Below are 13,653 nucleotides of genomic sequence, written 5' to 3' on the forward strand. Positions count from 1 at the left end.
CACTTTCAGATTCTCAACTACCTAATTCACTGATAGGGGACATCAAGGCTAATATATAATAAATTCTTATCATTTTTCTTACTAATTAATCTAACAACATGTGTGGTGAAGTCTGTATCCAGCTAATACAGGTATTTCTAAAATTAAAGAATACTTCATTAATACCATTGGATGATGTTTCTAATTTACTACTTTAGTAACAGATGCCAAAAATTCTACATTTAAATGACTTTTGTGCCAGAAATTGTTGTCATATTCTCGATTCCTAGAAATTCTGCTGGAGTTGGAATATGGTGAAGATAATCTATTCTGAACACAGCTTATTGAGCTTACATGTAAAAGTAGCTGAGGTCTGCAATACATCTGGAGAGGGAGAATGTCTGAAGAAAAAAAAAAGTAATTCTTTTTTCCACAAGAGCAATAATGGTGTGGGTTGTGGGAGTTTTCCTGTTGTTTGGGGTTTTGGTTTGGGGTTTGGTTGTGCTGGGTTGTTTGTTGGTTGGGTTTGGTTTGTTTGTTTACTTTTCTTGGCAAATGAGGAATTAATATTTGTATTCTGAAGTAGACTGTTGAGCAACCTATCAGAATTTATCCTTCCTCCAGGGACAGGGTTAGAACAGAAATATGGCTAATTTCTCAGTACATTGAAAACTGAGAAAGTAAAATTCCTATTAGTTATTTCTTGCCTAGATCTTTGCAGACATATATTATGTAACTAGCCAAGACCATAAGATAATAATAAAATCTATACAGGATCTATCTGTATAGCAGAGTGAAAGATCCATATTCACTAGTTTCTATTTGTTAAGTGCAGAGATTAGGTACTGCAGGATCATAATATATTCCATCATCATGAGTTTGGGTGGGTTATGACTTTGAGATATGACTGCAACTGTAGAAAAGATCTGTCAATTAAGGATAGATTACAGTCACAGTAGCGATATGGAGGTTAGCATAGCATGCAGTAGGAAAGCCCACAAGAGATTTTCTGAAAGTTGAGTACTAATAGTGGCTTATTCAGATCCAAGCTTGATGCCTACACACATCAAGTACTCATCCCAGTCATCTGGGAGTGCCTCAGTGAATTTTGAAAGAAATATGATTGTCCACCTGGATCTGGGTGAAGAGCCACAAGATACTGCTATGACATCCCTTGATTTCTCATTTTCCTGTATGCTGTTTCTGTCTCCTATAACAGCACTATATTGGTCTTTGTTCATTTTAAGAACAAGACCATTATTTTCCTTTTAATTTGGATTACTGAGTTGCTCTACATTCAAGGAAATAGAACTGAGATTTGGGTCCGTTTGACCATATTAAGAATGAAGTTTAATCAGCTTCTGTGGACTAAAAACCAAAGATAAGGGAACATTTGAGTCATTTGCTCCACCTCACCCCAACCATAAAAATGTCATGTGTTGATTATGGCCATGAATGAAATGCATCAGAAACTGATTCCACAACCTTTGAATTACTTCAGCAGAAGCTCAGCATTTGCATGTGGTTTGAACAGATGGAACTATGGGAACATCACAAAAGGCAGCAACACTGATCACCTGCAGTAGCAAATGCAAACTTGTCACATAAATGGAGCAGGACACAAACTAAATAGGCACTGAAAATAAAGAGAAGTGGTAGAAAATACCTGTGAGAATGGTAAACTGTAAAAGCAGAGGGTAAAGATACCATTAAAATAGTAATCAAGAGACACTGGGAGCCTTTTTGGATTATGAACTGTCCTCCAGGTTCCCACATATAAATAATTTTTCACCCAAGCCTTTTAGAACCTCTCCTGTGCTCTCTTTACAGTCAGCATCCTCTTTTGTGTTATATGGATATATAACTGAGGACTCTAACTACAGGTTCAAACAGTAACCTGAGCTCCAAACCCCATAATAGTGTTTGGTGCCATGGATGATTTTTCTGTGCTGTATTACCACTCTATTTTCATGGGCTTGGGATATGAAAAGACATGAGATCAAGGAACTGGAGAAACAGAAGGTGGCTTCAACAGCAAGGGAGAGAGGTGCTGGGACATCACAGGAGGTAATGGAAAAGCAGCAGAGGTCTGTACTGACTTCATTTGGAAAGGATCATTCAGGTATTGAGGTAGCCAGACTGAAGTAAAATTAGCAACTGGCTCTAGAATTCAAGGTCAATATTTCTCCAGCCAGCAGTGGAACCACAGTAGTCCCGTAAGTGTATCTGGAAGTCAAACTACCTTCATATGGTTCTAAGATATCCATCCAGTTCTGCATTCATAATAGCAGTTCCTTTGCATGAAAGGCAGCCTGCTGCCTCTGCAATTAGCACCAACATTATTTTCAGAGATCCAAACTTCCTCCATCACTTCTGGAGTATGAACACACACACACACACACACACACACACACACACACACACACTCTCTCACTCCACCAAGCAACACAGAACTCTCATTCATATGAAAAAATACACCAGAAAGGAGGCTGCCCTTTCACAACACTTTTACCAACATTTGAGGCTTTCCTTCCCGCCCCCCCCCCCCCCCCTTTTTTTTTTTTCCCCCTCCACTGAACTAATTACAAAGGATTTCTAAACTACTCTAATGTAGAAAACCCAAACCACATTTTTGTATGGTTAACTGTTCCATTTAGTCTGGGCTCAAGGAAACCAGCACTAACTGCCCCAGAAGAAGGAACTAACATAATTTAAAATAAACAATTCCAGAACAGCCAGCTTAGAAATAAACTTACCTCATAGCTTCTGATGATTTATTACTTATTTGAAGTAATACCATTTTATATCTCTTACAAAGATGTATTTCAGACAATGTGGACTTTACAAAGGAACTTATGGGAGGGAGAGGCTCAACTCTTACTCAATTTTAGTAAAGAGTTAAGTTTAATTCACTTAAATTCCACTGTGTTTCATCTTAGCCAGCAGAAATAGGCTCTTTCTCACAACTAATATGCACAGTGATCCTTTTTAGAAGACAAGCGCACCGATTTCTATCATCCATCCTGGCTGGAGGGAATCTGAATTGTGCATTATCAGCAGAACAGCATGAATTCCAGCTCAAGACAGAAATTATTAATTCTGTGGTGACTGACTAGCCCTTGTCTAGGTAAAGGTATGATGCTTATCAAGGCTTGGTAACAATTGGTGACATTTCAAAATGTGTTTTGTACTTGGTATAATGAATTGTGTATGCTGTGATAACTGTGCCATACACACATCGTTCTACAGTGACATCTAGCATAACAATTAAGATCAGTGTAAAGTAGGTTATTATTTTAGCCATTTTCCCCAGGAGTAAATGACTAAAAGGATATGAGAATGAAGCTGTATTAACCAGGGCCACTTTATTAGTATAGAATAGTATGGAAATGGTGATGTATAAAGAAATGTCTAGTCACATCTTTTGGGCATGTCTCAATCAGCTACATCAAACTCTGACCTTAATACCTACTTAAAGTGGGTGATGGAAGTTCACACTCCTGTCAGTGCTGCTGGTTTCAGTGCATCTGAAAGCAGACTCAGAAACAGTGTGGTGTCTAATTTACTTGTAAAATCAAAGAATTCTGATTTTAGGGGTTTCATTTAAATGAAAATTCAGATTCTGGAGAAGAAAACAAAACCCACTAAACCAGGAAGCATGGTATTGTGGTTAAGTTTCTAGTATGGGGCTCTGAAGACCTCAATTATGTTCCATTCCTAGCCCTTCTGTAGACTGTCTTGCTCTGTGACTTCAAGCAAGTCACTGAATCTCTTAGTGCTTCAGTTCCCCTTTCTAAAATGGTGGTGCTGATTTGGTCAGCTTAAATAATGGGTGTTTTCATGTGACAGCTACCATTTACAGTATCAGCATCAGAGAGGCTCTAACCTCAAAACAGTAAAATATATGACCCTATTTACTGAACTGGACTAGACTTGGAAAAATAATCTGATTTCTCAATGACAATTGTCTTCGTAACGGTAACATTCCTACATTAATTGTCACACTGAGCACCAACCTGCTATACCAAACAGCATGCTATTCCACAGACACCTTGGTCTACCAATTACTAACAGAATCCGCGTCTGCTTCTAATCTCAAAAATTAAGAACAAAGCTGGAATGGGGAGTTCCTGATACCTTTTAAGGTTTTTTTGTTTGGGTTGGGGTTTTTTGGGGTTTCTGTTTGTTTGGTTTTCCCCCAGACTGCTGTCCCTGCAGAGGGAAAGAATTCAGCAGGGTGTGGAGTGCCCCAAAAGGGAAATTATAATGCGGAATATCATACGTGGTATCACAACTGCCTCCTTCTTGGTGATTTCACATGTGAGGAAATGCTTGGAGCATAAAGGAAGCTCTGCCTGTATGCCACTGCTGCTAGTAGGGTTAGGAGTGTGGATTTTGAAAAAACAAACAGGTAAAGGTCTCTCATATCCCAAATAGATACTGTACTCTCCTACCTTCAAAAGCATATTCAGAAACATGGTTTTTCCCTTGCTACCTCCTGGCAGGCCTTTCCTGGTATGCACATTCCCAATGCTTTCTGAACAGAGTCCCTTGAGCCTTTGACCTGTTTCTAGCCAGTGAGCTGTGCTCCTGCTCCACAAATACCTAGTGATTCTTCTGAGTTTTCCAGGCCAATGATACAACCCTTCAGACCAAAAGCATTTACTTTCCTGCTCCAAGAAACAAGGGAGAAGGGGGTATAAGAAAATGTCTTCCAGTCATTTTCTTTCTCTCCAGTCACTGCCCTTCTTTTCTGAGTCCATCAGCAGCAAACAAAGGGAACACAGTTTCCTTCTCCATGTGAAATGGTACTTTGTGAAGAGGAGCAAAAATGACATTTCACAAGGAAGGCTTTACTTACCAGACTCTTAAGTGTAATTCAACTTGCAATAAGCAGTAAGTGCTCATTAAGCTTAGTGATAGAATCATCTGAGCTAGCAGCTGTACTTTCAACTTCAGTCATTTCTAGAGACCTTCTATGTGTGCTCTGCTCAGTAGCTCTATACCAGCTCCTAATTTATTCACTGTCCCCTGCTGGGTAGAGGAATCTCCTTTTATCCAATACTGCTGGCATGGAGTTCTTTCCAAGGCTCAGATCATGGATATTTTAAAAGAGGGAGAGGAGGTAGGAAAGGAAACAGAAGCATAGGATTGCAAAAGGAAACACAAGTGGGCAAAACTGAAGATATCCCAAGAAAGCCCAATTTGTGGGACCGTCAAATCTAAAACTCTTCATTCACTGTACAAGTCTTCTTCACGTATCTATATTACAATTGTTGCTCACTTCTCCTGGACAAGCCTTTTTAAGGCACCTTATGGAGAACCCTAGATCACTTTCATTGTGATTCACATAGAGATGGTATCAAACTCAGCAGCCTGACATGCTTGGCTTTTGGCATCCAAGCTGGCCAGCTCACTCCATCACTGTCCTCAGTGACTGGGAGCTCACCTACCCATTCAAGACCAGGCTCTGAAGCTTTGCCACTAAATCTTATTACCACATTCCTGCTCAATGAAGACAACTTTTTGGACCAGTATTTTGTCAGCTGCATTACTCAGTACAAGAGAACAGACTGCACGTGCACCTGGAGGATCTTTCTTTCCCCTGTGATCTTACAAAATTAAATATTACATGAGAGTAGAACAGCTTTCTTGGCACTTCTGCAGGAACCTACAGCCAAATTCCATTTCATCTCAGAAACACACATACCACTGTGCTGCATTTCAGCCTCCACTCCTTAAAGCCACAGTGATGGCAGAAGCCAGTGATGCAGTGGCAGAAAGGTAGATGGGCTGGGTGCCTCAAGGGCTAGGTGAGGAGTTAAGAGGATCTGAGCTGTACTTTTGGCTCTGATCTGCCTTATTGTGACCCAGTTAAGAACTTCAAAACCCTTTTCTTTGGAGGAGTATGGGGGAGGAAGAGGACTATGCCTGGCCTAAGCAGACTTTAGGCTGATACAGGCAAGGCCTAGCTATGTCTGAACATGAAGAGTGCCTTATGTAAAACAGACATCAAACCTACTCACTGCATGGAACACACTACACCAAAGAAGGTAGTGGCAAAACATTTCTCACTGTTGCACATTCAAATTCTAAAGTAAGTTTCAGTTCCATCATTCCTTCATGCTTTTGTTTTACACTAAAAAACAGCTGACCTTCCCTCCCCCACCGGCTGCTTAAGCCAAACCTTAGCTGAAGCTCAGCTGCTCCAAAATTGTTTGCAAGAGAAAGCTGAGCACAAAGCAAATCTCATTAATGACAAGCTCTGTTTCTCTCAATTTGTAACAACTAAAGCATCCTCAGAAATTACCAGCTTCATCTATTGTACACTGGCTGCACATCCCTTAAGGTGCTATATTGCCATCAGGTTAATTCAGTCTATGATCAAAAAAGAATATTCAGAAAATACATTCCCTCAACTTCCCGAAAGACAGCTCACAAGCCCTTGCCTGCCCGTTGCTGTAATTGCTTGACAGAAACATTTCCTTTTCATTGTCCCAAAACATCTTGGTGACTTCAAGGGGAAAAACATCCTCTCTTTGCTCCTGATGTAAAGAAGCATTCTGGCTGCAAAACCTGATTATCATACTGCATGTTCCCAACCACATCTGCTCTGGAAGCAGTATGTTCATGGAGTGATTCCAGATTCAAGGGTCAGTGGAATTCTTCACGAAGTTTTTCTATTTTTGGGCATGCTTACTCAGATAAATTCACTGCACAAGGTACGTATTAGGGCACTTGGCTTCCAAAAGGAAAAGGAATTATCAGAAGAAAGACTTCTTGGACTTTTAAACTGATGTTGGTTACTACTGTAAGAAAAATCCTCTTTGGCAGAAAGCACTGGGGCTTGCTTGAGGCTGCACATAAAACACTGGTTTGCTACTTGAGGTTTCGAATCTCCCTCTGGGCAAGCAGCACAGCCTCCCAAGCCTCTTGCATTGGCTGCTGTTGCTAGGCTATAAATACAGCTAGGGATTTAAGTTACTTTTAAAGCTGGTGACCCTGTAGAAAACCCCAGAGAAATTCTGTTCTGAGAACTCAAGACCCACTGTGGTGCCTGCAGAGTCCTCTCAGTCGAAGGATCGTCGATTTTCCTAAATATTTTCCTCACTTTCCAATTATTATTGGTCTAAATTTCCTCCCATTCTTGTACATTTAAGTTACATAGCAAGTCTTCTCACCTGTTCTGTCCATGCTGACCTGACAGCTGTGAGAGCAGCTATCGTCACTTTAAAACTTCTCTCACTGGCTGCTTGCTCGTTTTTCTTGTATTTTTTCCCTTATGTTTTGAGCTGGCTGCCAGGTGCCAGCATTATTCATCACCTACCTCTAGTCCCCTCGCCTCTCTCGGGGCCTCAGCGCACTGAGGCAGCACCTCCTGCCGGGCCCGCCCGACCCTGCACCCGCCGCTACCGGGGCAGCCCCCGCACCACCGCCTCGCCGGGGCCATCCAGAGCCACACAAAAAAACCCGAAACAACACGACTAAGCCCGATTTAGCCGAGCAGATGAAACAGGGTCACCCGAGCCCGGAGCCCAGCACCGGCGGCGGCTCGAAGGGTGGCAGCGCGCGCGCAGGCGCGCAGGCCGCGGCCTCACCGCCAACGCTCCCCCCGCGCGCAGCTCAGCCCGGCTCGGCTCGGCTCGGCGGGCGGGGTCGGGAGTGCTACGGAAAGTGAAAGTGAACTGGTGGCCACGTGTTTTCGGAGAAGGCAGGGGAGGAGCCGGGCAAAACAGCGCCAGCGCCGCCGCGTTAAATAGAAAGCAGAGGGGATGAGGGGGCCCAGAGGGCTGGAGGAGCAGCCCGCCAGCCCGCCTAGCGGGAGCACCTGCCCCTGCTCGCTGCGGCGCCAGGCAGGGCTCCCGCCCAGAGGATGTGCAGCCGGCCGCCGGGGCCAACACTAATCGCCGCGGCCAGGATAAGCTGCCGGCTCCGGCCACCCCTGCCCGCAGCCAGCGCGTGTGCTGCGCGCTCTGGGGACGGCCCCCGCCCGCCGCGGTCCGGGCGAAGGTAAGGGAGGGTCTTGTACTCAGGGTGCGCCGGAGCGTTCCGGCCCCACTGTTGGCAGAAGCGTGACTGGGGAGCCCGAACTGATGTGCGGGAGCATGGTGGCTTCAGGGGCTTCTGCCTTTGGCTTGGAGGTTTTTTTTTTTTTGGTGTTTTCTTGTTCCATTTCTTTTTTACTCTCCCTTTCTGGCTCTATGTCCATGCTTAAGACGGAGCTATCGTGTCTGGCATAAAAAAAGCAGAAAAGCCAAGAAGGCGGACACGCGGCGGTTTGCACGGCCCCGCTCTCTTCCTGGGACTCCACACCCCGGCGCTGGGAGCCGGCGCAGCCGCTGGTCCGGAGCGCGGCGGCCGCGTAGGATGAGCCCGGGCCAGGGGGAGCTCCCGCCAGCGCTTCTGCTCTGACAGGGTCGAGGCTGCCAGCTTTGGTTTTCAGATGCTGAAGACTGGCGTACCCCCATCTTTGCGTCCTTCGGAAAGGCACCGCGAACTCTTTCTTGGCTTCTGTGATTTTTACATCTCGGTCTTAGTAGTTATTTCTCACCAGAGTGCTCTGAAATTTAATTTTTGTTAACTTTAAATATGAGCGATAATCTGGGCCCGGCAACTGGAAAAACTGACATCAGTTTTGTTCTGCTGTGTAAAGAAAGCCCAGCATTACTTTCAGCTTTCTAATAGTCACTTGCTAGCATAAGGATTTTACAGCCCTCTATGCTGTTTCAGGAGGTAATATGGCCTAAATGAAATCAAACATCAAGCTGTTAAATTATCACAGACAGCTACATACTTTCTTTGGAATCCTCATTAGCATTTGCCCTGAATCCTAAGATGGCTGAGGGGTTCGTTTCTGAGAATACTTCAAGGTTTCTCAACAAGCTTCTGCTGCAGATCTATATCTGACTACAGGAATAAATCCTAAAATCTATGCTTGCCAGTAAGGTCAAGGCAACCAGCGGAGATGTATTGAACCACACTGTCAGAGGTAGACATCTCAGGCCAAACTCATTCCTGGTGCCGCACTACTAATTCCTTTGAAGTAACACGAGGGATGAATTTAGTCCCTCATGCTGAAAGATATATCAATAGGAAGCAATTTATATTGGGGCACTTAAAGTGCATGTAATACAAAAAACAGAGAGACTGAGGAGTAATGCTTTAAGGGTTCATAGAGGTTGATTTGTGTAAGCTAGTGAGGTTGTAGCATTGCTGTCCCAAGGGAAAGTTGGGGGAATGGGAAATTGCCATTTATGGCTGAGCCTCAGGTTAACAGGAGAGGGGAAAGTAGTTTTAGGATTACTGTGTAAATTGGCAGGGTTACAGGCTGCCCTTCCAAGTTACACTTCAGTCACACAATGACATCTATTTATCCTCACCCTTTTCCCCCAGACATGCTCAGCTGCAGAGTTCATAGTTACTTCACCTCCTTTCTCTTTTTTTCACACAATGCACCAAATGATGTTTTTGAAGTTCTGACATCTCAGTTTGTATTGGGGAAGAGAGGGGGCAGTACAGAGGAATTTGTAACTGAGCTGTAAAACCTTGTTGCTTTGATCTCTAAAAACTTGAGAATCTGATGGAGTGTACACAAGATAACATCCTGTAGAGAGCCTCTTGTCATTTGACTTGCTTTAGGTCTTGATAAACTTCCGTGGGCTCATGGCAGGGAAACTGCATTATCCTTTGTGGCTGTTAATGATCCTTGCTGAGTATTTTTGGAGCTTTGGACTTTGCCATAGTGATAGACTGCTAGTCTTGTCAGAAAGTATGCAGTTGTTTCTCCAGTGTGAATTGGCAAATGAATATTTTATTTTATAATGGGCAGGAGGCCTGTGAATGGAAGACTTGGTCATTCAGAGATTGCAGTCACTTTTCTCTGGGGATCTCACATTGTGTCTTTCTCTGGCATTTCAGAATAGCTGCTGGAAAGCTGCCCTGCCGTAGCCACTGACGCTATGGGCAACCGCATCCGCTGGTCTAGGCTGTAGGATGGTAGCGCACAGCAAAGTGTCAGCAGATAATGCAGTTGCAGCAGACCCAAGATGTCTACTTGACCCTCCAGCACCAGATCGTTCACAGGCTCGGGGCTATCACAGCCCAGGACGGCCCAGCACTGTGCAGGCACAGAGCAACACACACTTCCGAACCTTTCGCTCACAATCGGATTTTAGTAGCATCACTCGAGCAAGCAGCCTGCTGGATGCCTGTGGCTTCTACTGGGGACCTCTGACTGTCACTGCTGCCCATGAGAAGCTGAAGTCTGAGCCCGAGGGCACCTTCCTCATCAGGGACAGCACACAAAAGAATTGCTTCTTTGCCATCAGTGTTAAGACTGCGACTGGGCCCACCAGCATCCGGATAAATTTTCAGTCTGGACGCTTCAGCCTGGATGGCAGCAAAGAGACTTTTGACTGTCTTTTTAAGCTGCTGGAACATTACCTAAGCTCCCCGAGGAAGGTATTAGTTACCCCCCTGCGCAAAGTCCGTGTGCAGCCCCTGCAGGAGCTCTGCAGGAAGAGCATTGTGAAGGCTTTTGGAAGAGAGAACTTAAACCAGATCCCCCTCAATCCTGTTCTAAAGGACTATCTGAAATCCTTCCCATTTCAGATATAAGTACAGCATTAACTGAACAGGAATGTGTGAAATATCTAAAGAAATCCAACTTTCTGGGTTTTTTAACTTGTTTGACAGTGAGCAAACCTATTTTTGTAGCAATTTACTGTATTTTGGGATGGAACCTGAACACTTGACTTCTTATGTTTACAAAAACTGTTTGCACAAACCTGGGGTTTTAAAACCCTGGCATAATTTTTCTGCCAAGCAGAATATTTTATTATTTTATAATATTTTTAATGCTGTTAAAATAAACTTTATTGTGGAAGTTTTGAAAAAAGTCGTTTTTCCTGCTGACAATTTTTAACCACTAATGTGGTGTGCAATTGCAGGCAGGTCTCTATGTGGTCTTGTTCTTTGCCCTACCAAACTAGCCTGCTCTAGTGCTACTCCAGCAGACAGGACTCCTGCCCCAAAAAGTTTGGAAGGGAAAGATGGCAAGCAAGTAGAAAATGTACTCAAGATGAATTTGTTCAGGAATACAGCTCTTTCCTAAATCCGTGAGACCAGGAGCTGTATTGAGACTACAGTAGTTCATAGTTTTTGAAAGAGTGAATCAAACCCTTGACTGAGCTAGTTGCACCAATCCTAGCCTGCCTTATCTGGTAAAAGCTGTAAGGTCTAAGCAAAGAAGAGGTCTGAGATAACTAAACCACATGAGCATTAGTAGGGAAAAATGAAACTTACCAGGATTGCCATTCATATATTGAAAGGCTGTGAACACTAGCATCATGATGCATTGGGGAAAGGGTAGCTTTAGCTCAGCATACACAAAATTGCAAAGTTGCAGACATGTTTAGACTTTAAAATGCTGTTGCTTAAGTTCCTGGTGATCTACAGAGCACAGACTTGGTATTTTAAAAGAATCTATAACAGGATCCAGACAGCATAAGCCTATAGGTTTGCAGCTGTAATTTCTAATGGTAGACTGCATTCAGAGAAAGATAAAATACATAGCATCTGTAGAAACTCAGTGGTCCCATCACCAATTTTCTTATCTGCTTCTAAAATGCTAAATCAGCTGTAATTGAACTATACTTGAGATGCCTAATTCAGTGAAATATCACCTGCATTATTATAAAGTGATTCTCCCCTCCCCCTAGCATTTCCTGAAATCCATGAAAAGCTGACTTAGAAAACCAGCTGAACCAAATCACTTCAAAGAAGGCACAGAGTCTTTCACAGAAATGTACTCTCAGCACAGATCTATGGCTCTTACAGTAACTGTAAGCAGTAAATGAAGTCATCTTTAGAGTTTGGAAGACAAAAGGTCTAACCCTCTACTGTAAATCACATTCCTTCTAAAGCTAAAGCCACTTTTAGGAAACATTGAGTACATGTTACATAGTGTTCCTTACTGAGTAATTTGTTTAATATAATTTATCTCTTACATTGCTGATGTTTCTTTGGAATAAATAGGTTTCCTCTTCAAACATGACTAAGGATCACTCATAGTGCAGTGGACATTGTGAAAAGAGGAAAAAGAACATACAGACAGTATCATGACCCTTTGCTGCTTCCCTAAAAATGCTCTTTTGGATTGGCCCTGCTTAGCAGTCTCATTCTTTTGCTGGCCATCCCTGGCTGAGATTAGCAGACAGCATTTCTGCTTAATTCTAAAGTTGGAATTTGTTGCCAAATGATGCATTTCCCCTCAGCTGCAAGGATGTAAATTGGGAAAGTAGAGAATGCAGTGCAGATACCAGTGCAGAGCAAAGTGACTGTATGTGAATAGCTTTAAGAAGTTAAATGGGGAAAAAGAAAGTCTTTGTAGGGTGAGGGCTGCCAAACTGGTTTGCTGTCAGCAGAGATTGTTATCCCTTTCCCAATCTTCCCAGCCTCACATGACAGAATCTTTTAACCCTTCCATCCTCAAACAGCTTTTGCCCTGCTGTACAGAAATATGGGTAGAACAAATACAATATAATTTAGAAGGTTCTCCACTACCCCTGATAAAAACAAACAAAACTAGGTGCTTCCTACTGAGACACATAGAACGTAAAGCATAAAGATTCCACTCATTTAAACTTCTTCCTAGCAGAAACAAAGCCTACTTTCTCCCTTCTATTGCTTTAGAGTATGTTTAGCAGAAATTATCCTCTCACATGAATTTTGTATTTAATTTGAAATGCAAACATAGGATATTTCAGGGAAAAAAAAAAAAGACTAGAAATATGGACAAGAAAGTTAGAATTGTATAAAAGACCTCTTAAGGAAAGAGGAAACTAAGCTGACTTGTACTTTAAAACCACTTATCTTTTCACCTGCCTTCCTTTCCCCCTTCCTTTCCTTCTGTCTTCCTCTCTGCCCAGCAAATAATGCAGTGGGTAGGTAGATCCTTATCCTAGCAACTAAGAAACCCTTACCACAGTATGTGTGTTCAGTGTATCTCTGCCTTGCCCTAAGATCTCCTGAAGGGCTCTCTAAAATGTCCAATTTAAGGACTCTGTCCCATCTAAGGAGCATAGTAAGAGATTCACAAAGATTCTGTATTAATTCTATCTGTCAAATCTCTGACCCACTCTTTATTAAAGTACCAGCAAGGTCAAATAGGGAATTTGCTGTATTCTGTGCCTAAAGCAATGGAAACACAAGAGTGCAGTGATTTTAATCCTCCCTGCTAAAAGGTATGTAAAGAGTGGTGTTTCTAGTCCCTCCCCCTCTTGCCCAGCTCTTTCCTCTGACCTTTTCACTCCTGGCTGTGGCTGGAAAGTGAAGTAAACAGTCAATCTGGTAAAGGACTATGGAAGAATTTAATCCATGCTCAGGGGGAGAACAAAGTTGCATTTTCTGAAGAGACTCCAATATTTATAGTTAGTGGGGAAGGGATAGCTTTACAGAATACCATTTGCAGCACAGCTGTGTCACATGCAAGGACCCTCGGGGGGTCTCTGTCCCACAGAGATCTTACCGGGACAGTATTCAGCCCTGCTCCAGTGCAGTGCTCCTATGGCCACAGACAGTAAGACTGAGGCTTCCTTGCTTTTTAAAGACTGAAACACACATTTGCTTTCAGAGTAGGTTAATTTACATGCCATGCTGCAGCTGTAAAACATT

The 13,653-nt window shown here is 43.1% G+C and overlaps 1 protein-coding gene across 1 annotated transcript; it reads left to right on the top strand.

Moving 5' to 3' along the window:
• The first annotated feature begins 7,739 nt into the window (after positions 1-7,739).
• On the top strand, positions 7,740-10,803 carry SOCS1 (suppressor of cytokine signaling 1). Its single transcript, XM_054161343.1, has 2 exons — positions 7,740-7,989; positions 9,898-10,803. The coding sequence occupies exon 2, from the start codon at positions 9,973-9,975 to the stop codon at positions 10,594-10,596; it is 624 nt and encodes a 207-aa protein (XP_054017318.1). The 5' UTR covers positions 7,740-7,989; positions 9,898-9,972; the 3' UTR covers positions 10,597-10,803.
• The last annotated feature ends 2,850 nt before the right edge of the window (positions 10,804-13,653 follow it).

The sequence above is a fragment of the Dryobates pubescens genome, chromosome 4 (assembly GCF_014839835.1).
Source record: "Dryobates pubescens isolate bDryPub1 chromosome 4, bDryPub1.pri, whole genome shotgun sequence".
NCBI classification, from domain to species: domain Eukaryota; kingdom Metazoa; phylum Chordata; class Aves; order Piciformes; family Picidae; genus Dryobates; species Dryobates pubescens.

Bases quoted from the DNA above. Each gene is read 5' to 3' on its own strand.
- SOCS1 (XM_054161343.1), top strand. From the start codon at position 9,973: ATGGTAGCGCACAGCAAAGTGTCAGCAGATAATGCAGTTGCAGCAGAC.